Here is a 12,783-nt window from a genome sequence, read left to right as displayed (position 1 = left end):
ATTGTTCTTGAGGTTATGTGGACCTACGAGGAAAGTTAAAAATTTTAAGTTCTTCTAAATGTCATTACACTAATTCTCAAATTTCAAAATATTTTAAATGCATTCACAGTGCAAAACTCTCAGGACCAAAAATAAATAAAAACAACTTTGTGTAAGCTCCCCTTATCATTAGAAAATGAAACTGCACACAAAGCATGCACGGCCAGGTGGACAAGCAAAATTTCCCAAGACCTGTAATCATGCAGAACAGCAGCCTTGTCTAAAAATAATCACTTGCAAAACAAAATACTGAATCACCAAAAACAAGGTATTATTTTGTATACTTACCCAAAATACACGACAAACCTTTCAGTTTCTACCCTGTCAACACAGAAAGAAGCGTGGGAAGGGGAAAAAGGAGGCAGGGCACCATTTGCTAAAATCTCACTAATACTGCGAGAAACTTAGAATGGCAGGGGAAAAATAAAGCAAAAGAAAGGCTTCCTTTTTTCCCAAGAGCTAGTAATGTTCGTTTTATGGGAACTCTGCACCCTGGATTCTTTGCCATTGACAAATGCTAGCAAGAGGTTCGGCATTTCCCACTTATGGAAGATGACCCCATGGCCAGCAAGCTTGTCAAGACCCATTCAAGACATTCCTTTCCAGGCCTCCTCCAAGGCGCTTGTGCCTGCCAAGCACTGTACAGGCTCACAAACCACAGCAGCTGAACAAATTTCATTCAGCCCTGCTTATAATTACTTAGTAGCTTTAATTAGATTTTAAAAAAAATAAAAACCTCTAGTCTCAGATCTAAAGCCAGTTGTTCTTTGAGTTAGAAAAAACAAAACTGTGTAACTAGAGAAATCTATACCTATATCATTTGCACAGGAATATACTGAAGAAGCCATATCATTGTACCTTTTAAATCTGCCAAATATTACTTAAATACAACTTTGTATCAGGAAACCAAAACACTTTTCCAAATCCGCAGTGTATTTCAATTTCAAACAGCCTTGAAAGCACATGTCAAATGTAGAGCCCTAGAGCTTCATTTTTAAAGTCAAATGCACCATTTATAAATATAGGGTTATACACCACATACACCAAAATTTTTCTGAAATAAACTGGCACAATGACATTGTTTGTGATTTGAGGAAAACTAAATAGAATGTTTTTAACCAGCATGGTATTTGAAAGCACCACAAGTTTTTTAGTACCACAGCAACTTTTGTCTATATTGAGTTGAAATATAGAGAATTTGAACTTGGATTTGACATTGAGAGGAAATTATAAACTGTTATCACAATAAACTGTTAACTATTTTTATTGCAATATTGTGCTGTGATTTATTGTAATCATGCTTGCTATCATTCATTTATTCTTTCACTCAAGTTTTGTTAAAAATTTGCAAAATTAAGAGGGAGTTTTTGATAATATGATATCTAGATTTTATTTAACTAAATGTCTCTGAACACTCAAATGTAATTTGCTCATTCTTGTTCACACACAAATGAGATAATACAAGTATGCACCAATTACTAATCAAATTAAAATATTTTAATATATATTTGAACTAATTTCCTCTATTTGAAAAGAACCAATAATTTCTGAAATTTTCTACCTCATGATTTGTACTTCCTTATGTACTATTTTTACCCATAGGAGATGGAAAGAGAAGAACAAAATAAACCCTTAAAAATTATACTTAATTTCAAATGTTTACATAAGATTTAAAAATGAATAGTTTGAAAGAATATAAAGAATAGTCACTATCAATTTGCAGATGGATAGTCTAAATCACTCTTCAAACATTTAGTTGAGAGTAGAAACTGTCAGCTAAGCTAACAAAGTTTCTATGGATTCCCACAGCATTGGTTTATCATCACTGTTTCTGTTTCTTTAGGTGTTTTCAAGATTGTCCACTGAATGCTTACACCTTACTTAAGGAAAAAAACAAAAATGAAAAAAATAATTTCCAATTTACATTTCATTACATTTTACTGATTTTTTCATTGTATGAAATACCTTTTCTTAAGATTGAGTCTGAAACATATATTAAAACCATAAGTCATCTAGACTCCGTGTGTGTGTGTGCGCGCACGCACGTGTGTGTGTGTGTGTTGTAAATTGGTTTTTGCTTTTTGGTTTTTTTGTTTGCTTGATATTTTGGTTGTTTTGTTTTACTCTTTATGTAAGAAAGGAAGTAAAGACAATGTGGTTTTGAAAGAAAGCAAAAGGAACAGTGGACATTCAATAATTTGTTGCCTACATTCTTTCACATAAAAATAAAAATCAGTTACTCATCAGATTTTTTAAAATGTGTTTAGACAAAACACTTACAAAGAAAAATCTATAAGACACTGTTACAGAGAGATCCAGGGACTATATAAAATAACTTTTACTACTTTAGTCCTGAATAATGTAACACAAAATGTCCCTTGAATTTATCTCTGAATTTCACTGTTTCTAAATATGAATTGCACAAAGCCCTCAAGTCACAGTAACCTTCTCTAATATGAATCAACTTTCATTTAAAGAGACTTGTGTTAGGGATAAGACTGATTCTGATTTTTTAGAATTATTAAATCATTAAACACAGTATTTTATATATTTAGAAAGGATTTGCTGAACTACTGAAAAAAAAACTCTTCTGAGAGATTGTGAAATTTTCTTAATCTAAATTACCCACTGAGAAACACTAAGTCGATTCTTATTTATTACTGAAAAGGTATCTCCTAATTTTGTGCAGTTTTTGATTCTTTAGAAAATAATCACACAATTAATGTTTAAGTTCCCTGTAAAAAAGAGAATTTTATTACATGAAGATTAATGTCTTCTTTTTACTCACAAGCTCTAGTCCTCTCTTCTGTTGAACATAAAGCCAGCAGAACTGTTTGCTTAACCTAACATTTTAGATTTGCTGGTGCCTATTTTTTTTTAATATAACAACATATTAGCTATGTTTCATATTTATCTGATACCCTCCATAAATTCTCTCTGTAGTGCTTCTTCACGATGAAAAGCACGGTAAAAATTCACTGAAAGATGTAATTACACTCACAGTCTAATCAGAAGCCATCAACAAATAACAGAAAAGTCTGAAGGCCAGTATAACACTATTTACTTGATTCTTTTTTTTTACTTTATATAGAAAAAAAGAGTAAAAAAAAATCAAAGTTATTGAAGAGAACTCAAACATAAATGATACTAAACATTACCTAAATGGGTTATTACCTGTCTAGAGAAAGTGTTACAGTTTCATTCATTTCCGGTATGTCATCACCTTTGATAGTAATGTTGATTGTTGTGTCACTTTGCCCAGATAAAAACAAAACAGAGCCATTAAAGGGACCTATATCATCCGGGGTCACTGCTTTTGAATTAAAGCCAGAGGGCTTCAAACTCCAGTAGACAGTAGCCTGGCCATCAGTTCCATCCCGATGTAAGGGAATGTATACCTTATAAAAAGAAAAGAACAGAACAATTTCTTCTAAAACATGTGTTCAGAAATTATATAAGCTTTGGTATTGTTATTAGTTTGTACATATATTACTGTGTGAACATATGTATTCTGTATAGAGAAATGAACTATTAAATGCATTAAAACACAACCAAACAATCCTTTAACCATGGAAATAACTTCAGATGTATTTTTATTAATTTTTGCTAATCAAATTGACATACAAAACTACCCTCATCCAAAAATGTGTCTAATCTGGGTTTGTCTTAATAAAAGACAAATATTTTAAAGCCCAAAGAATTGTGAAAAACATACAGCAATCTTGCTAAATAATAAATTTCCATTAGAGGTTCTCTGAAAATGAACTTACTATCACAATATAAACTGAAAAATAAACTCTAGTGATTAAAACTGGAAAATTATGTCATATAAAATACATCCTAAGTGATGGGGGTAAAATTAAAAAAAAAAGTCTAACCAATATGATAAATACCATAGAAATAAAATCAGATATTTTTATCATGACTCTGGGTTACCTTAAGCAAGTTACTTAACCTCTCTGATCCTAGTTTTCTCATGTGAAATAAAGCTAATGATTTCCTATTTGGCAAGTTTGTGGTGAGGATGAGGAACTGTTTAAGTAAAGTATCTAGGACAGTGCCTCTCTACAGTATAAGCTAAATAAATGGAAGCTATTATAATAATTCTGAAACAAATTATATTTGGAGGTTTCACTCAAGGGCAGTATACTTTAAAAAATATATAATAAAAGGATCACTGCATATCATGATGAAGTTTTTTCAAAGGAAGAATATAAAGGAATATTTAATGCTAGATTACGCTACCCTTTTTATGCTCCTAAAAGAGGAGTATCCTGTTTTATTTTTTCTTTGCCCTTTAATCTCATCTTGGAAAAAAAACAAGACATTTTCTCCATTAATCATTCTGCTACTTCAGCTAACAATGGTCATAACCTGAGACTAGTGAGCAAAGATTCTTATAACAGAGGGCTGGGGCCCTGAATCACCTTGAGGGAGTGGGCATCATCCAGGCTGTATCTGGAACAAACAAAGGAAAACTCCTAGTTTTTCTGCTGTTTCCCAAGGAGGGAAGAATGCAGGTCTAAGGAGCCCAAAACTTCCTAAAAGCTAATTTTTCTTAAGGGAAAAATATGAAATGGTAAATTTACAGCTATCTAAGACAAAAGCAATCCACTCTTTAAGAGCAAACGAAATGCTTTTCCGTTTTTAGAAGAAAAGAGTGTATTCAGAAAAATATGAAAAATCAAAACCATCTTGAAAAATGAAACTTCTCTGTCCATTTATAGAAGCTAATATACAATGAAAATTGAGGTCACCATATTTTAACGTAAGGCTTTGATAACAAAAACAACTCTCCTTCTTTCTGATCTAAACCTCAACTCGGTTTAAATCAAATTTAAGTGTGGGGGACTTGGAGAAGGTCTCAGGGACAAACTATGACTCAGGAAATGGTAAGGCTGAAGGAAGAGCCATCCCTAAGAGAAAAATTCAACCAGGGCATGTGGGGGTGGGGGCAAGGGTAGGGATGGGGTACTGTGCATGTGAATTTTTTGTATGTCTATATGCAAAAATTTACATATATTGTATATAGAAAGTAAAAAATTCTTAAGATTTAACATTCCACAACTTTACCACTATCATCTCCATCATCAAGCATAAGGCCCAAGCTGGCCACCTCACTCCAACCCAAGCATATGGAATGCTCAGAAATGAAGTAGGTCAAGCACACCTGTGGTACCATGTCTTGGCCATTAAGGAAAAAAAAAAAAAAAAGGTTTATAGGCCAGGCACAATGCCTCATGCCTGTAATCCCATCACTTTGGGAGGCCGAGGGAGGTGGACTACTTGAGCTCAGGAGTTGGGGACCAAACTGGGCAACATGACAAAACCCCATCTTTACTAAAAATACAAAGAAAAAATAGCCAGGAGTGGTGGCACACACCTGTAGCCCCAGCTACTCATGAGGCTGAGGTGGGAGGATCTATTGAGCCCGGGGCAGAGGTTGCACTGAGCTGAGGTCACACCACTGCACTCCAGCCTGGGCGACAGAGTAAAATAATCCTCTCTCAAAAAAAAAAAAAAGTTTATGTTTGGCACCACTGTAGTATCTAATGTCATAGAACTATCTGAAAGCTGTCACATCAAATATCCTACACTCACTGTGAGCAATTAATTACAATTTCATTCTATCTAATACTGTAAACAATGATGGAAAAATCACATACTCATCAGTTACCTATTTCATGTGACATACTGAAGGCTTCTTGTACATGGTGAAGCTTTTTAAGATCTGTTAACCCTATATGCTAATCCTATTTTAAAAACAGTGTCTGTACATTACTTCATACTCATTAGCCCCCATCAGTAAGAAAGAGCCTACTTACCACTTCAGCAGCAAAATCTTCTGGTTCATGCAAAATAATTGGAAGATTGCTAAGAAAGCCAATTTCTCCATTTGCAATGGCTGGAGTAACCAGTAAAGAAATATTGCAGATTTCCCCAAATCTAGGGCTTATGGGTGGGATTGGAGGAATTATGTTCAACAACTCCACAGTTTCCAACTATAATAAACAAATACACAAAAAGTAGTAAGAATTGATAGGATATAAATTTTTTAAAAAAGCTTAACAGCATGGGGCAACAAAGCAAGCATAGGTAGATGTCACCAATAACTTGGCAATGTTATTCTCCTCCTCCCTCATTCACCATCCCTTTTCAATCTCCTTCCCTGGCCTCTGGAGCTCTTTCTGCCCCTCAATTGTTATTATTCCCCAGGGGTCTGCCTAAACCCTTTATCTTATAATTTTATGCCCGCTCCTTAATAATCTCTGCATCTCTCCCTCTAATTCCAAATCATTATAACCAACTGCCACCAGACATCATATAAATGTCACACAAACACCTTACATATACAATATCCAAAACAGAAACCACCGTCCCTGTTGCATGCCCCTTCACTAGTATCATCACCAGTGCCACCACCTGCTTTTCCTCCTTGCCACCTACATCCAACTACCTTGACCTTAAAGCCAAATATCAGAGAGTCATCCACATCTCCTTCCTGTCTTCCACTGACCCACACCTCCAATCATCCCCCATTTCCCTTCTCCTCCAGACAAAATCCAGTATCAGAAGACCACTCAGAACTCCATTTATAACTTCACGCATCTTTACATTTAAAGAACTGCAATGTATAAATACAGTGTCTCTGTAGTTACACATTTTACAAATTGCTGGTTTATCATCATTTGATGCATTCCAGATTTTTACTTCCCAACAGGTCTGTAGAGCTCTTGTGGGTCTGTGTCCTTTTCAGCATTTTCCCAATACATGATGTAGGCTTGACATAGACTTGAAATTGCAGCAGCTTCACAATAAATATTTGTTAATTCCTCCCTTCTACACAATCTGAGCTCTATAAGAATTCTGATAAATCACAAACATTCAACGTCTTAAATATTCTAACTTTTCAAAACCTAACTTCTCACTGCACACAGTGCTCACTTCAGGAGTGCAGGAATAGGTAATCATTACAGGACTGCAAAAACCATAGGAATTTTAAATATTAAAATAAAATGCAACTTTTAACTTAATAAAACATGTCTCTCCCACTCTTTAAAGCCCTCTGTTAGGCTTTATAATATTGAAATGATGACACTAATTAACCACCAGTAGACCTGTGATTTAAATTGATTTTCCACACGTGGACAGGACTGGTACTGATTTCTCTCCTACTTTGCGATGGATAGTACATTTTAATGAGTAAAAGTAAATGTCTTTTTTAAATGTCACACATTTTGCTTTAAAAAATCATATACAGGAGAAAGACATGAATAATTTTGGTTTTGGTAAATATTCATTTGAAAAAAGAAAAAAATTAGATTGATCAATTTTGTCAAGTATTGGCATATAGCTGAAGCCACATAAAATAAAACGTGATCTTTAGTATACTGCATTTACTTTACAATGTAGATAAAATGTAAAGATAAATAATTAAAGTCACGTAACTGTCATTCTTTCTAGAGAAAAGGAATATATATATATATACACATATATATTTATTTATCTTACAAAATAGCACAAAGTTAAATAAAATACGTATATTTGAATGGTATATAAATATAGTGTGCATTGTTATAAGGCAAAGATATTTCTAAAATACACTGGTCATGTATGACCAAGCACATGTTCGTGAATGAACATTGTCATTGCTGTATATTCAAAAAGAGCTAAACTGATAATACTGTGTTAAGCATCAAGAAAAAAACAATATATTTTTACTCAAAACTTTCTAAAAAGAAAGAAATATGTAAGTCATATTTCCTTACACTTATCAAAAAAGTTATAGAATTAATACTAGATATAGTATTTTTGACAAATAGAAAGAAAATGTAGACAGTTATGAAATGAACTGATGGAAAAGAAAATGTTAATTGTACAGGGCTTATTTCCTAGCCTATAAGCCTTTTTTTGTCTGGGTTCCATCTGCTAAATCAAACTGCTCTATTCATTCATAAAGAATCGTTCTTTACTTTCAGATAGTTTGCCACTGGGACAGCACATTAGTAACCCCATGCTTGCCAAAAGCTGCATCTCAGACTAATGTATTTAGCTGAGAGGGTTACTAAAGAATGAGGAGCGACTAAAGAATTCTCCTTTCTTTAGTTTCATTCAACTTTGCATGCAGAGGCTGAGGCTTCCTATTCTTGAGTTGCTCATCCATTTTGTACTACGCAAACTACACAACCCTCTTATTCCAACCAGCCTTCCAGAACCTACAGCTGTTTTGAACCTCAATGACTTGTGTCAGTGACTAATAATGCCTTGTTCACCCTAAGCAAGTGTTAAATTAACTGCACTGTAAGACCTTTGTTTTTTAACTAAATAGATACATAAAGAATTGAGTCTGAAATTAGTGGTGCAACTTTCTAACCCAGGATCACCAAAAATCAGATATTAATTACATCCTTCTTCAACTTTTTTCTTAGTTTTCAAGTGTCATCAAAAATTAATTCTGTCATGTTTATATAGAATGCTGAAGCAGAGTAGTTAGGATAATATCTGACTTGTACAAAGTTCCTAATAAGGATGTATTTATACAAGAATTCTCTGCAGCTACTTGGATAGAAATATTGGACCTTTTCAAAAGATTAAAAGTTTAACATAGAGGATACTGATATTGGTACAGATTTTTTTATGTATTAGCATAGTTTTTACTGTCTTTACCCACAGTAAAAATTAGTTTTGAGGCATTATGAGAAAAGAAATTAGAAAGCTAAAATGATAACAAAAACATTCTCTGTAACTCCAAAACAACATTTCTGCATCGTCAATTCTCAAACTTCTGTCACATCACTGCGACTACTTCACATAAGCCAGAATGCCCAGGCTTCCATGAAAGCAAAAGCAACTGTGTAAAATCTCTGCCTCATTCCACTTGTTTTAATAATCTGGTTCTTGCATGAGTTGTAGATTATGCAAGACTGGAGACAAACAGATTTTTTGGAGTAAGACCAAAAAATCCCAAAAAAAGCCCTTAAACATATACTTATGAGAATGTTCTGAAACCCTGAAACCTGAGGACACTGACAGCAGAGAAGACAAACAAGTGCTAATGTCAAAAAAAATTCCATTAAATTCTGAAACTCAACAAATTGTATCCCACACAGTCTTGAAACTTGAGAAATGCTACTCTAAGTGTGAACTGGTAAAATCAATATGCATTTCCATATTAATAAAATCAATTTTTAAAAGCAAACAAATTATGTCATGTTTTTGTATAAAGTCAGAGGTTTTGTTTTTGTTTTTAATTTCTAAATATAGCTCTAAATGTGTTCTGGTGGCAGCATTCTAGTTGTTTTAAATTAATGCTCACAAGCACCCAAGTCATGTGCATGGCCATTTGCAGTATTTCACTTCACAGATCCAGACTCCCTGGCATCCACAAGCCACAGGACAAACCAGACACAATTGTGAATAGAGCCATGTTCCCTATCTTTCCACTCCAAGAAAAATCCAAGGGTCCTCCAGAGAGTGAGTTATCCTCACAGGCAGAAGCACGCAACACATGAAAATTTTCCCACTTGGAGGAGATGCAAGAAAACACAAATTAATAATAATAAAGATGAAGATCAGGATCTACTGCCATTAGAGTAGGGCTCTGGGCAAGACAGCAAATGCCTCCCTCTGTGTAGGTATATTACAAAAAGGTGTCGCCTACATACTGACAAATCCTACATCCCCGTAACAGATCACCCACTAAGCCCCTTGGACAAGAGTTCTCGAAAAATACACTAACAGCACAAGTATGCCTGGAGGCTCAGCTTAAAAAAAGGTGGGAGTCTTCAGAATGAAAACGGTCACCCTACCAAGTGCTGACACAGTCTTACAAAATTCAGAACACCAAGGAACAGTTGTAAAAAGCTTTCAGAGACAAAGATTGAGTTATCTAAAAGATAAATCATTTCCTTCCCTTCAAATTTCTCATCTGCAACTCTGGAAGCTTAACAACAATACCTTTCAAGTTCTGAAGAAGGAATTATTTTAATCTAGAAATTTCTACCAAGCCAAACTATCAATATGAGTATAAAATTTCACATTTCAGGTGCTCAAAGACTCAAAAAGTTTACCTTACATATATACTTTCAGCACATGTGTTTGAGGGTAGATATACTACAACAAAACTATAGCATAATCCCAAAAGAGAAAGGCAACAGATCAAAAAAATTCAGTTCAGTAAAAAAATCCCAGACAACAGATGTGAAACAAGCATAGAAAGCAGTTAGTTTAGCTAAACTCAACCTTCAACACGCACAGGAAGACAGCAGCAAGATCTCAATAATGTAGTGAAGATAACATATAGAAAAGGGACAATCAGAAACTCCAGAGAAAGGAATAATAAATACATTATAAAACAAAATCAAGGCAAAATATGAAACATATTTAAATGTAGCATGATTCAAAGAAATTAGTGAAATAGAATATTTCATTTGCTATATACTTCAGTTGGCAAAATGTATGGCAACCTAAGATTTTCGCTCTTTCCTTGTCAGTCCATCCACACTACCTGATTCTGTATTTAATTGACTTACATAATTTAATAAGCACCCTTTATTGATTTTGAATTTTAAGTATCAAGCAATCAACACATGGAAAACAACAGTATCATAAATGAGTGCAGATATTTTACACTTTGGCCATAAAAATAATATTTTGGTTAACAGAAGAAATGAAATGTATAAAATGGAAGGATACGTTATGGGGACTTTACTAAACAGCTGAAGGTCCAGAGAGTCTACCTAGACAAAGAAATTGATTTTTGAGTATATTATTTAAAAGTATTTATAAAATTTTTCTTGGGCCAGGCGTGGTGGCTTACAGCTGTAATCACAGCACTTTAGGAGGCCCAGGCGCATGGATCATCTGAGGTCAGGAGTTTAAGACCAGCCTGGCCAAAATGGCAAAACCCCTGCTCTACTAAAAATACAAAAATTAGCCAGGCATGGTGGCAGGCTCCCAGCTACTCAGGAGGCTGATGCAGGAGAATCACTTGAACCTGGGACGTGGAGGATGCAGTGAACTGAGATTGAGCCACTGCACTCCAGCCTGGGTGACAGAGTGAGACCCTGTCTCAAAAAAAAAAGAAAAAAAAATTCTCATATTGCTGTGTTTCTGAAATATTTTCCTTGCAACATTCATTATGAAAACATACTTATCCTACAAATCCTATTCCTATGTCATATTTTCCCAAATCAGTTCAAAGCATGGTTAGCCTCTCTTTCTCTCGCCCTCCCCTGTAATAGTTTGTAAGTTACTCTACTATGTTATCCATGACAGTCTGACTTACATGACTGGCATTTCACGTCTGGTGTACTTTTAATGTCACCTAATTAAAATATTAACTTTGGTAAAAATTCTTGTCTTATTTATACTTATATACCTTAGGAGCAGGCATAATCTCTCTTCCGACTACCTAAATAACTTTTAGTAACAAAATATAAATGACAGTGAAATAACAAGGTCAAAATAATGTTTAGTTAATTCTTTCACACACATTAGTACACTTGAAGGTTAACCAAAATTACGATTATTTTAATCATAAAAGTACCTGTACTAGAAAGTGAGCTCCATTTTGAAGGAATGCATCATTTCTTATTGGTAATTTTGTAGTGACTTGAGTTTTTTGCTCTGGAAAAATGAGGTCATTTCTCCTCGATATATTTAAGATGCCTTCTTTTGCTTGCAAGGGATCCACAGCTCCAGCAGGAATGTAAAGTACAGAATACAGCAGCCTCACATCTCCTTCAGTCCCTCCTAGTCTTGTAAAACTCAAGGATAAGTATCGTTCACCTGGGCTGCTTTCAATCTTCTGGTTTTCCATAGGAAAAAATGTTATCAGGCCATAGACATCATCACTATCCTGAATGTAGAACAAAAGCTGCAGATAAAGGAATAAAATATTAAAGTACAGAATTCTCACATCTGAGATTATCAAACTCTGTATTTTCCATGTTATTCTAATTTTAATATTTATTACTATTTTATGTCTAAAAATGATGACTTCTTGTACATAATAGAGCAAAAAATGAACCAAAAACAGATTTGGAAATGTTCCTAAGTCACAGTTCGTGGAATTTTTTAGAGGGTAAAATATTTTCAGAAGGAATACTGAGTAAGAAAACTATCATTTCCAAAGCCAGTGTTTTTCCTGTCCCTTCAAACGAAACATAAAGTTGATGTGTATGATCAAATTCTTTGGTTCTTCTACAGCACAGAAATATTAACAGGCATAAAGCATAACAAGGGTTATACCTCCGCTGGCTCGCTCACTTCTGCACCTCCTCGTATTGTATGAGGCAGAATTTGAAGTAGATAAGCTTCTGCCTCTTCTGGAAGATCATCATCAACCACAGTAAGAGGAATTGTTGCCAACATCTGCCCTTGTGCAAAATGGAGAACTCCAGAGCTTGGTCTGATATCTGCTGTTACTGGTGAGGGATCACTGCTGTTCCGTGTCAACACCCAATTCACAGAGACATTCCCATGGGTTCCTCCATTTCTAACCACTGTGATTTCTTCAAATCTTAAATGTTTTAAAATAAATACATATTGTCACATAGTACACTTTATTTCCCTTAGATAAGCTTTCCCAATGTCAAGTTGTCCATTAGACACTGATAAAAACAGAATTTATATAACAAAAAAAAACTGATTTGTTATTTTTGTTTGAGACTGGGTCACACTCCATTGCCCAAGCCGAAGTGCAGTGGCGTGATCAGAGCTCACTACAACTTCAACTTCACG

At 34.5% G+C, this 12,783-nt stretch overlaps 1 protein-coding gene across 1 annotated transcript in view; it reads right to left on the bottom strand.

The window, feature by feature from the left end:
* ADGRV1 (adhesion G protein-coupled receptor V1) overlaps positions 1-12,783 on the bottom strand; it is a 602,359-nt gene that overhangs the window by 521,637 nt on the left and 67,939 nt on the right. Inside the window, exons 8-11 of the mRNA XM_003261601.2 lie at positions 12,292-12,562; positions 11,588-11,917; positions 5,865-6,041; positions 3,214-3,437 (exon numbers count right to left, since the gene is read on the bottom strand). Coding sequence (XP_003261649.2) covers positions 3,214-3,437; positions 5,865-6,041; positions 11,588-11,917; positions 12,292-12,562 — 1,002 coding nt within the window. The remainder of the gene's footprint in view (positions 1-3,213; positions 3,438-5,864; positions 6,042-11,587; positions 11,918-12,291; positions 12,563-12,783) is intronic.

The sequence above is a fragment of the Nomascus leucogenys genome, chromosome 2 (assembly GCF_006542625.1).
Source record: "Nomascus leucogenys isolate Asia chromosome 2, Asia_NLE_v1, whole genome shotgun sequence".
Lineage (NCBI taxonomy): Eukaryota > Metazoa > Chordata > Mammalia > Primates > Hylobatidae > Nomascus > Nomascus leucogenys.
This window is presented reverse-complemented; position numbering and strand designations above follow the sequence as displayed.